We start from the raw sequence: 13383 nt of genomic DNA, 5'->3' as shown, positions 1-13383 counted from the left end.
TAGCATCGAAATTTCTTCTTAATTACGTACGAGATAAAGAGCGATTAATTTAATTAATACTTTTGCATCCTGTACATACGTCTCTATTCGCATGCACGCACGCCCGCATTACGCGGGCGCACACATATATGATAAACACATACATTAAAATTTTTTATTTATTAAGAAATTTATAAGAAAAATATGATTTTGAGAAGAATTTTGATGATTTACTTAATTCGATGGTAATTACACAAATACAATATTATCACGATCCTCCGATGTAATAAGAGAAAAATTAAAAAGATTTTTCAACTTTTATAAAACTCTCCCTTTCTCTTTTTTAGAAACGAATGCAAATATAGAAAATTTGAATATTCCATCGGCATCGTATATGGTGGTAATCACTGTTTACTAACGGCGACATTACATAATTTGATGTTCGGCATCAAATTGATGTACTATAACGTTAGCGATAAGCAACGCGGTCTTCCTTTAGTGACCAGAAATTTTTGCTGCCTAACTGCCTGTGCTCACTATCTCGCGATTGTTTCCGTTCTCTCTTACATCATCGCGCATGCACGTTTACACTGCATTTGCACAAGACTCGTACGTGCATCACGAGCGCGGAATGTAATTATCGTAATGTAAGTCTAACCCAATAAAAGCGTTTTGCATGCTACGCTATGAGCGTGATATTTATCATTCTATTTGTGCGCAATTAATCAATCTAGATTAATTTCTGTACTCGAACTAATGTGTATAATTAATTTATATAAATCATAATCGCAATCTATATTTATGTTATTGACCCCTTTATTCTGTCCTCACACTCTTCTACAGCATTAAATTATATTTTTAAAGTAGATTTTTTGATTATTTCTTTTCGCAAAAATATTAACAGTAATCATCGTAACATTACTACATAAATGTAAAAACTCAACTTTCAATAAAATATCGACGACATTGGTTCGCATGCAAGCGCATCTCGTTATCCAAGAAGCCTTTCATGCTGCATACACATTCGACGATATTATCTTTTTCGGTTAATTATTATCTTTTTTAGTTAATCTTCGTGGTAGAATAAAAAAAAGAGTATTTCAGATGACGACGGCAGTTAAGTTGCGCCAGTCAGCTTCCGAAATGATTCAATTAGCTCTAAAGCTATATCTCAGCTAACTGCAAAATTGTGTCAAGGTCTCTATCGTGCATTTAAATCCTAATAAAATGTATGAATTAATCGCGCTTTTGTAAGTGTGTGTAAATCTAAATTAAAAAGTGTAAATAAATAAAGATTGATGGAAACAAATAAAATATAATTGAGGAATGTATATATAGAGTACAGATTTGAGCACTATATACAAAAGATGTCACAGAACAATTCTTATTCCTCTAAAAAGCTAAGAAGCTTTTGGTTAATTTTGGGCCTGCATTGTTCTCTTCATTATTTTGGAAAAATTCATTTTTTTTCAGGCCCGAAATTAACCAAAGGCTTCTTAGCTTTTTGAAAGGAATAAAGATGTGAAATCTGTTGTATATAGTGCTCAAATATGTACTAATGCGTGAAAATAAGGAGAGAAAAGTGCGTATCGATTCGCTGCACGTACGTATGAGCAAGTCGAATAATTGAATCTTGTTGCGAGGCGTTATCGCGAATGTATATATGTACATTGAACGGAACTCGATCGCGTTACACAAATCGCATTACATTAATCGTGTGCCACTTGGCGCGCGGCTGCTCGATTTTATCGATTATCTCCAAGTCATCACAGCCGGTGGAAAATTTTTGTTCTTTGTCTCAATTTTGTTTTGCATTGCGTAATGAAGATAAAATCGTGATTAAGATGATCTAGGCATAATATTTCATTTTTATGATTATTTTTCATTTTATTATTTGTAACATTTAATCAAATATGTATCATATTTTGCGGATATGATAATAACGTATAAGCATTGTTGTTGCTTTAATCTTCTATAGTTTTTTATTAATCTAAAAGTAATCTATAATTTTGATAAAACAACATTTTGAAGATTTGTGTATGTATTAGTTTCTCTCTCTCTTTTTTTATCTTCTTATCGATAAAAATGTAAATTCAATTTTGTATTAATTCTTAATATTTGTTGAATATTATTTTTACATAAGGATTTGTAAGCAGAATTATTATTTTAAATTCTTGTTCTTAAATAACACACTCATAACACACAGTTTTATATATGTGTAATCGGATTCACTCAGATTCATTCAGAAAAATCACATTTATTCCAATATATCTAAATTATTCAGTTTACCTGGCACATGAATTGATCCATCACAAGCGCTGCAAAAATGAAAAATTTATACAATATTTGTGCAATATGTCATATTTGATTAGGTTTATAAAATACTTTCTTTACTATTTTTTAAAAAGGCAAATTGAAAGAAACTTGAAAAGAACTGGCAATTAAGGAAAAACGCGCGCTGACTTTGTATTCATAAAATAGTTAACAACAATTTTATTCTTGTTGTATTTTTTAAGAATATATTAATACTTTTTATGCATTCTGAGTGTAATGTCATATTAAATTTTCGCGCCGATCACTAGTAAGAAGATATCATAATAAATTACATCCTACTGATCTCCTACAAGTCACGTAATCAGCGGAATCCGAGTTTCTCGATCGCGATCCTCGGATATCGCATCAGACATTGTGGCGCGATGCCACATTACGCGGCCGCGAATCTCCAAGATAGGCGGCTCGCCCCGGTACATTCCTCACGGAACGACGGCGCATTCCTCGGCTTTTCCGCTCGCGTTCGAATTCCTGGTGCTTCTTCCTTTTACCTCCTCTGCATCGCCGATGAGATTACATAACCCTGGCTTTTCAGCACATCCGCGTTCTCTACGGATCGTCCGATTAAATGCGTATTTCATGACTCAGAAATATATCTGAAACAAAATTCGATTTTTAAAATATTCTGCATATCTTATTTTGCACACTCGTCTGATTATGTTGAACACATGATTCTGGACATTTATAACGCGATTAGTAATAGATAATAGATAATTTAATTTATTACAGAAAACGTATGCGTCAAAAAAGGAGAAATTTCTCAAAAGTACAGGAAACTTTTTAATATTTAATATGTTAGCATTTCGTATATATTCTATATAAAATGTTATGAATATAAATAAAATATAGATTAAATATGAATTCTTGATTATCATATATATCCTTAAATTTAAAGCGTTTCTTTTTGGGAAAAAAGTAATTTAGATTTTTTTAATTGAAAAAAGACACAAATGCAATTATCGATTCAATTCAATTGTATATCATAATGTCATAAAAATATGCTTGAAATTATGTCTTTTAAGTGTATACATTATGTTACAACAAAAGAATGAAAACAATACATTAGGTGATTAGCAGCCAAGAGCAACAGGTATCGTGATTGATTGGAGAGATTTTTGGAACTGTATTGGAGTTGATCTAATAATACCGATTATTCTTGGTCACTGGGGCGAGACAATTGGATCGCACAAATATTCCGGTAAATCTCATGATTGCACGCGTTGTGCACAATTGCGTAAGTTCGAGGTCGTTGCGATGTTCCCCACGTGCAGAATGAAAGAAATCATCTAATTCGAAGACAAACTAGATATAAATATTACAGAAATTGGCAGAAACAATATAAGATGTCCCAAAGTGTATTTCTTTTTAAGAATTGTAAATTTTTTGATAAATTTTCCGTTTTCTCTTTACAATGTCCGAACAACTTTCTGAGTTATAAGCGATCAGAAAAATAAGTTTTTTTTAAAAATACTATTATATATATATATATATATGTGTGCGTGTAAAGTAACGTAACAAGCGATATATACAAGTGTTACAACGGACGAGTTGCCTCGGTAAACGTGTCCCCTTTTGGCATCGAATAAAAGTTTTTTTTTTTAAATACTATACTTTATATACAGAAAAACAAGAAGCTAATAAAATCATATTCTTTGTTTAATTCCAAGTAGATTTTATTTTGATAGAATTTTAATTTTAGCCTTATTAGTTATAAAGATATTATATTAAAAATTGAAAAGTTGCAATTAAAATGTTGATCTTGGCATATCCTTGCTAATTGTTTTAATTATAAACATAAACTATAAATTATTTATGTAATATACAAAATTTTAGGTAAGAGAAAAAAGCTTTCTTTATCTTATATAATTAAATATCTATTTAAATAAAAAAATTGACCTTTTCTCTCTTAATTCAATTTTTCTATTTCTTTAACATTACATATATATAATATATTAATTGTACTACTATGATTACATCAATCGTACTACAAATAAATTTTCTAAACTTTCAAATCAAGGCTATATTTGTGAAAGAATCCGTCATGAAAAAAATCACAATTCACGATATATACAATTTAAGCTGTAAAACATGCAATCAGCAATATTATCCAATGTGCTCTGCACGCGTGGGTTCGAATCCCATCCTCGTCGTTTCCGCTTTTTGTGTTGGTTTATAATGGAGATTTTTTTGCTGGACTTTTTTTCCCGCGTACGATATCAGTATCAATCGTTATTAAGTGCGCAATTGTACAGCTTTGAATAATATGTATAAAGATATTTAAACTTAATTTCGTGCCGATGACACATAAAGCGTACACATAATATACATACAATTTTGTCGCCTCTGTACGCAGAATAATTTATTGTCAGATAATAGCGCATATTTAAATAGTATATTTTTACGAAGAAAGATAAAATTTTTAAAATTTTTCTACACATAGTTTCTCTATTATTAACAATAAGTAATTTAATAAAATTTCGTTCTGTTAAATCTGTACAAAATTAATAACATTGTATACACATATAATGTAATGTATAAGTAATGTATTAATGTAATGTGTTTACGAGAGAAGAGTTATATTCGTGAATCTCTCGAATGATATATCTTATGTAATATATATTATGCAATAATTTGCATGAATGATTTGTTGTAAATGCGACGGAAATTTTTTTCCATGCATCACATAAATAGCAAATAAATCGGTTGATATTTCAAAACCGCGTTCTGAAATGAGAAAGACGAATAAAAACTCTCTCACGCTCGTTATTAGTCATAATGTTTTCTAAGAATATACTAATATTATATGATATGAGGAAAATCTTGTGATATACATATATATAATTTTTTTTTATAATAATAAATTGTAGTATAATACATACTAATATAAAGTTATGTTCTTCCTGTTATGATTTAGAATTATGATGATAAATCATAAAAATTTATGAAATTAGATTTATATAAATTCTTAAATTAATATTTTTATACAAAATAAATAAATAATTAAACACATATCTATGCAATAACTTGTACGACTGCATTTAATCTATTCGTAATTACTAATTTTTTAATTCTCGATCGATTGGCTGACGCAAGTAAAAGATTGATGGCTGGATAGAGTGGTGCGTTCACCAAAGATGAATATTTTTGTTTCACTAACGATGTAGCTGGTTATGTAATTGATTACGTAAAATTGAAACGTGTTTTGGAATCGTTTGTGCAAACTATACCACCTATTTGAAATAACAATCGAAATCAAATTACGTTTTAATACGTATCTTCAATAAACCATGCAGCGAAAAATATGATAAATTATGGATTTATAATGAACATTTTCCGCATTCTATATTCTTGCCGTCATTTAATTTCCACTTTTTTCCGAAATAGCGTCATTAAATATACAGCAGATAAAATTGTGGGTTTGCTCGTTCGCTATAATTTACATTGTAATAAAAAATGTTTCAAGACGAGAAAAGTTAAAAAACAACATTTGACGCAGTAGAAAAATTAGCAAACAATTACACTATTTTTCATCTCTATTTCTGTTTTTACAAAATATAATAAAATTTTTTTTGTCAGCAATACTTGAGAATGTTTGAAAAAAAAATAATTAGGAATCGAAGAGGATCAAATATAGACTATATACAATATATGGTTATAAAATTATATACAAATTTTTCTCATGAAAATTTTCTTTGCTCTTATTATAATATTTTCATTCATGTCTACGATCACGTGAGTTTTTTTTTTGTTAAAAATTGGGGAAATTGATTTCATCTGTTTTATTAGAATATGTCGAGTCATTATTATGTTTAATTGCTCGATAACACGTTGCTGATGGATTAATCTCGTGTACGATTCTCGCATTAATTGCAGTTTACAATGTGACGTACTGCTAATTTAGCATGATTATTATGTCATTTAATTGTGAATATGATTTAAAACTTTGCAATACGTAGCGAATACATCACGCATTTCTCGCGATATCGAATAATGATATGTTTTCTTATAAACAATTCTCCACCATACACTCGTGTTTTATTATCCGACTGATAAGCTAAACGAAATTCAATTCATTATACATATATATGCATTACATCGTGTTCTCGTTAACCGATGTGCAAAATCCTGCATCCGATCGGCTCAAGTTGATAAAATGTTCTCCGCCGTGAATACCGATCATCCCACGCACATCTGGGGAGCCGCGAAGGCGAATAAGTAATAATAAAAAAAAAAAAATCGGCCGATCATCCGCCACTCGTCGCCTCGCCATTTTGTCGGAGAATGATACCGTGCGCAGTGGGCCGTACTACGGCCCTATCGCTCGAACTCGCCGAATAGAGAATCGACGTCGCATGTCGCATCCAACTCGCGATACCGCCTACCGCGTCTATTTGCTACAGCGCAAATATCATCATTCGCGGCCCTGGCTCTGGATCACCGCTCGCGGCTCGATATCCTGATCGGTAGCGACGCCTGCCCTGCCGTCGCTGTACCGTTTCGAGTTTCGATCCATGCTCGATTCGCCCGAGATATCGCGGTCTGACGCCCGTGTCGGTGTCGCGCCGGTTTTCTTCTAATCGCACTGCATGCATGCAAATTATATCGATCCATTTATGCACTCTGTCCGTAAGACACACGCATAACACTCTATAATTTACGCACGTGTTTATTTTCGCTCTCCGTACATCCAATAACGCATACACACAGCTCGTATATTACGCTCACCCGCACTCTGTACATACAAAAATTTATTATAAAACTCTTATTCTTGTATGTTTGAATGTCATAAACTTTTTATGACATTACATTAGTTTTACATACTGTTAGCATTTGTATTTGTGAAGATTGTATAATTTTTATTACAGGATCAAGATGTACGTTTTGTGTGTGCCTCGAGAAACTGATGAACTTGTTATCGAGTTTATTCACAATACTATTATGTTTAGTGACAGGAAAAATTAGTATGCGATAGAAAAGATATCAGCACGTGCATACGTACGTATCGGGCGATGAACGAGTTCGAGACCGTAAAAAATTACATATCACGTTTATACGTCATCGCTCGGGGATTACGCATGTGATCGATCGTGCTCGATCGCGCACTCTCTACTTTATCGACTCTTCTTCATCTAGTCAAAGCATATCACATAGGAAACACGGATGAAGTACGCGGATAGATGACACATTTATTCCTCTTGTGTGGTCTCTGATAGTGTGAAATGTCACTTTCGCAACGAAGGCTTGACGAGGCGACACCGCTTCTATCGAGTAAGTTTTAATTCTCTCAGACACATTTTTTTGCGCAACGTCATTTGCACTCCGATCGATAAGGACTATCATCGCACTTCCGTGTCACTTTTCGTTATGACTCATATGCATGATTCCAAAATTATTATGAACAAATGTAAATAGTTATTCGATATCTTTATTTTACGAATAGTTTTGCATGTGTACATTTTTTGTTTTTATTATTCTATATCATTTTCACCACTTTATTCTTTAATTATATACATTTAATTTTATTATTGTTAACAAGGATATAGCGATCTGTGTCTTATATTAAAAAAATGTTAAACTGATCATCAAACTTTACCTTTCATGTCTTGATAAATGTTTATTTATTTTATCCGCTGATACAATGTTTTGTAATTAAAGGAATTTTGCAATATAAATGTAATCAAATTGTATTAATATTTTCTTACTTACTCTAGACACACTACTATTATTAAAGAAAAGAGATTGTTCGCGCAGAGCAGTCGTGGCCGAGTGGTTAAGGCGTCTGACTAGAAATCAGATTCCCTCTGGGAGCGTAGGTTCGAGTCCTACCGACTGCGAAAAATTATAATTTTTTTTTTTTAGAGATATCTGCGAATATAATAATATAATTAAAGATTTGATATAAAAAGACTTAAGTGTTATTTTCCAAAAACAATTCTTTTCTTCAGAAAAACTATATGTCAAGAGATACTGTAAAGAAAGGCTGTGGATGCCGTAAGAACATGTTTTGTGAAATAAATTGATTTAAAATATACATATATTTATAAGAAATATATTTTATATATATATATATTTACACTTTAACTTTTCATTAAGTTGGATAAAATTATTTTTTAGGTTCTCATGTGTTTCTTATCGGGTGCTGTGATTACAATCATGGGAATGCTTCACTTGGGATTTCTCGTAGATTTTATAAGTATGCCCGTAATTTGTGGTTTTAGTAACGCTGCGGCGATTATTATCGCTACTTCTCAATTAAATACCCTGCTGGGCATAAAGGGACGCAGCGATTCTTTTATCGATGCTATCTCAAAGGTCATCAATCAAATAAATGAAATTCAACTTTGGGATACTGCATTAGGAGTGTGTTCGATGGTGATGCTGGTTCTCCTAAAGGTATAATTGATTTTACCTCGGTTATCGCAAAGGATTCGTTTTTCGAAAGAATGCTTTCAAAATTTTATCAACTTTTTCTTAATCAATGAGGCTTTTAATATCGTTAATATTTTTTTATTGTTAAAAAGATTTAATCGAGAATTTAACGAATTGTTAATATTAATTGTGCGATGCTTTATAATTTTTCTTAAAAACTGTTCAAATCTTAATTAGCAGATTAGCTATTAATAAAAAAATTTATTTTGTATATATTTAATGAAATAAATTATACCAGACTGCGATCACATATTATAAAATCTTCTTATAGTTTTAGTAAAATAAATGAACACGATTATTCTTGGTGTAGTCACTTATTACGAGATATAATGAAAAATATAATTAATGGAATAAAATATTTAAAAATATAGAAAATACCTGGTAAGAAATCGGGAAGTCCTTTTGAGAAATTCATGTGGCTAATTTCGTTAGCCAGAAACGCCATAGTTGTGATGATTGGAACTCTTATAGCCTACGTATTATTCTCTTACGAAATCAAGCCTTTTCAAATTACGGGCAATATAACCGAGGGCTTGCCACCATTTTCTTTGCCTCCATTCACTGTCATCAACGGAAACCACACGTATACTTTTGTGATGTTGATCAGAGAGTTTGGCAGTAGCATTCTTTCAATACCACTTATTGCCATTTTGGAAAGCATTGCCATCGCAAAAACATTCGGTAAGTAAACTTTATTTCATTTAAATTAAATTTCATTTAAAGAGATTTACTTTCGATTAACTTTGATGTAAATAGAAAATATCGATAGCGATGGATCCTTTTCTCTTTTTAAAAGACATTTTAATTGGGCACACGCGTGTCTACAATTTTAGAATATAAGCTTTTAATAAAATTATTTCAACACACTTTTTCTTTCGCTAATATAACGTTCAAAATTAATGATCTGGCTGTATAAGTTGAATAATAATAATGTTACGAATCGAAAGAGAGCTCTCTTTAATGCAAGAATAAAATACATTTATAATTTAAAATATCCATTTTATATATGTATAACGTAAATTTATAAAATAAATCTTAAAAAATAGATTATATAAAATTACCTTATTCTTTTTTGCATTGCAAGAATCTTCAATAGCATTTTATTCAGCAAAATTTTGCGATCATTCTGAAAATCTGTGATTAATTTTCAGCGAAGGGAAATACTCTCGATGCTAATCAAGAGATGTTAGCGCTCGGTCTCTGCAACATATTCGGCAGTTTCGTGAGATCGATGCCCATAACCGGAAGTTTCACTCGTACCGCCGTCAACAACGCATCCGGTGTCAAAACGCCGATGGGCGGTGTGATTACGGGTAGTTTGGTGCTTTTGGCATGTGGCCTCTTGACGTCCACTTTCAAATTTATTCCCAAAGCTACGCTAGCGGCCGTCATCATAATTGCCATGTTTTATATGTTCGAAATACATATCTTTATCGTTCTTTGGAGAACAAAAAGTAAGATCTCATACTAACTATCTATATATAAATAGATATATTTCCGGGTATAGATATAGAACCAATATTTCGATTTTTCTCATTCGAGATATTTTTTAATATTTTATTTTCTAATTTGACGGCACACCAATAAAAAGTATTTGAATTTTTTATTTATACAATAGCTCGATATGCAAAAACAGAATTTTTTAACAATTTGAGATTACACTCAAATAAATGAACATAAACCCGTATTTTTTTTTTTTTTTGTAAATTTAAAAGTATAAGAAAAATTGATTTGAAGAATGATTGATTGATTACACTCTAAATCATAAAAAAAAAACAATAAAAAATAGAGTAACTAAATAAAAGTGTAAATTCTTGATCAATTTTTTCTCAGGTATAATTGTTTAGTTGTAATTATACATTAAATATCACAGTATTGTCAAGGATAATGAAAGCTACTGCAACGATACAATATCAGGTCACAGGGCATTAAATATAGCTCGTTATAAATTATCCGGAGATTAATCTAGTGTTTCTCTACGTCTTCTCCGTTCTCTGGCGTTGAACAGAAATCGATTTGGTGCCATTGACGGTGACGTTATTATGTTGCTTGGCGATCGGTTTGGAGTATGGTATGATCGCTGGGATTGCGGTAAATCTAATTCTCTTACTCTATTTCGCCGCTCGGCCCGGGCTATTGATCGAAGAGCGGATCGTCGATGGTTTGACCGTGCTCTTCGTATCTCCCAAGCAATCCCTGAGTTTCCCGGCCGCGGAGTATCTGCGAGAGCGAATAATGTCGTGGTAAGTTCCGCCGCGAATCCTTATAAGAAATGATTCGAATAAATATTCTGTAAAAAACAAAATTTAACATGATAAAAAATCTCTTATTCTTTATAAATTTATATTTCTGCAATTTCAATGATTATACCTCGAAAACTTGGAGAGTCTCAATATTTTCGTTAAAGAAAAATTATCTATAAATTTTTTCACAAGGTAATGCTACGCGCTTGTACTTTTCTTTTTCTCGAGACATGCTATATATGTATCAGAGAGATATTTGTTTCCGGTTTGCGTGTTTAGGTGCGACAAGAGATTGGAAAACTTGCCCGTGATAGTGGAGGGTCGTCACGTGCTTAGGATCGATGCCACAGTCGCGAAAAACCTGGCGCTACTCGTATCGGATCTCGCAGCGCGAGATCAGAAGCTCATTTTTTGGAATTGGTGCGAGGATGCCAAGCAGACTTTGATATGTTACGATCCGTCACTCGCGACTTGTTGTAAATCGTCTGGCAGCATAACGCGGATATTTTCAGGTAAAACTTCAAATTCTCACACTTTGCTGCTTTCTTTTTCAAATGGTTTGTTTTGAGATTTTCATTCATGATCGCAATTTTTTTTACGTTAAGTCCTATTCTACAGGTTTTTTACATCTTATTTTTGCATCATTAGAATTTATGTTATGACTATATTAGTTTGTAAATTTACGAACATTTACGGCAGTTTCTTTTTTTCTTTATTCGATGAGATGTGAAAAGATCACGATTTCAAAGTTTTTCGCGTTTTATAAAATTCGACATGCTACGCGTGCGCAAGTTTGCAAATTTATAAGCCTCTGCGTTTTTGAGGAGGACACGCCCGGCGCCCGGCGTTTACTCGGGGTCATTAATTGATATTCAAAAATTTCCATATCAACCGGCTCGAATGTGACGCGACGTGACATTCGGGAAACACACATTTGCGAATTTATTATGTCCGCTACTTTCTTTTCGAAGAAAGAAGGAAAATAAATAAAAAAATTGTTCCTCGAGGGATCAATAGGAATTTTGCATTCGGTTATGGCTTGGAAAAACTTTTTCATGTCGTCGCGAAAGACGTTACTGTGCATCCACAGACTCGGCAGACTCATACTGGAAGGGATTTTGCATTGCGGCTATATATGCAGTTGCGATCGAACATCATGGGCATTTGTGCGGCGACCTATAACCATCACGTATGCGCATACCGAATCACTTATGACGGCTTTTCCCCTTTTCCCCCTAGGGAGTCTCCCGCATCCATCGCCTCGTGCTGATATTACACTTCGAACATACACCATATTGTTTCTATTGTATAACGATTTTAGCAGTGGCCGATTGATATAATAACTCGCGGTGTTCTAAACTTGGTTTCATATTTCGTGTAAAATACAAATCTCTTCATCTATACGTATATGTGAGATGTATCAATTTGTCATAAGAATTTCGTAGTATCTTACTAGAATCTATCAGTGTGTTTTAAAATCATTCGCAATCCAACACGCATTCTGGATAACGATCTAATTATTGTATAATATTTTTTAAATATATTTTTTTAAGTATTAATATATTAATAACAGTTAACTAGTGTGATGTATTTTAAGCTTATCAAATGGCTTTGTTGAGATTATTTTATTGATTCATCGCTTCCGCAGAGAATTATTTATCGTTCATCAAAAAGACCAACATTTTATAATTTTTTTTATTTTGTAACTTTAAGAAAACTTTTGAATATTAAAAGATTTTATGTGCGGAATAAATTTGTCCACATTTTATACTCTCTATTGGCGCGATAATATAGCCGCATTAAATATAATATCATAATTTTATAATAACAATTTTATGATACTAATTGCATATGCATCGTTTTTTTGTTTTTAGATGAAATTGTAATTTGCTGATTGAATCGATCGTGTTACTGCCATAACAGATGTGTATTCGTTATAATTTTTAAAATAAATTATAAGGTGTTATTTACGCAAATCGTTTAATTATATGAATATTGATGAATATTATTTTTATCATCGAGAAGGCAATGGACGGGTTACATCAACGACAAGGTTGTTGGCCTTTATTTCATAACATTTCTTTATAAGACGAGCGATCATTTTCTAGATCAATTAATAATACATACTGTCCAAAATTATTAATTCAAAATTATAATTAGGATCCTTGATTATAATTTTGATTATATATATATGTAAACATACACTTTCTCTGTTTAATAAATGAAATAAATAATTCTCGAAAAACAATATATATATATCTTTTTTTCATTTACAGTATTTATATTTTATTATGCATATTACGCGTATCATATAGCCGCGAGATAAGAATATTGAATTTTGCATAATTAAAATATTTTATGCGAATGTTTGCACTAGTTATTTAGCTTACTAATTCTATAT

General features: G+C 31.8%; 1 protein-coding gene and 1 non-coding gene across 2 annotated transcripts; both read left to right on the top strand.

Annotated features, from left to right (window-relative positions):
* Positions 1 to 8062: 8062 nt before the first annotated feature.
* Positions 8063 to 8144, top strand: Trnas-aga. The gene has a single exon. It is a non-coding gene; the product is annotated as a tRNA-Ser (tRNA).
* A 262-nt stretch (positions 8145 to 8406) lies between these two features.
* On the top strand, positions 8407 to 12983 carry LOC115240602 (sodium-independent sulfate anion transporter-like). The gene is made up of 6 exons (XM_029815842.1): positions 8407 to 8703; positions 9111 to 9420; positions 9891 to 10193; positions 10748 to 10982; positions 11262 to 11494; positions 12857 to 12983. Exons 1-6 carry the CDS (start codon positions 8431 to 8433, stop codon positions 12874 to 12876), a joined length of 1374 nt encoding a protein of 457 aa, XP_029671702.1. The 5' UTR covers positions 8407 to 8430; the 3' UTR covers positions 12877 to 12983.
* Positions 12984 to 13383: the final 400 nt, after the last annotated feature.

Source organism: Formica exsecta, unplaced genomic scaffold (assembly GCF_003651465.1).
Source record: "Formica exsecta isolate Colony F162 unplaced genomic scaffold, ASM365146v1 scaffold443, whole genome shotgun sequence".
Classification (NCBI taxonomy): domain Eukaryota; kingdom Metazoa; phylum Arthropoda; class Insecta; order Hymenoptera; family Formicidae; genus Formica; species Formica exsecta.
This window is presented reverse-complemented; position numbering and strand designations above follow the sequence as displayed.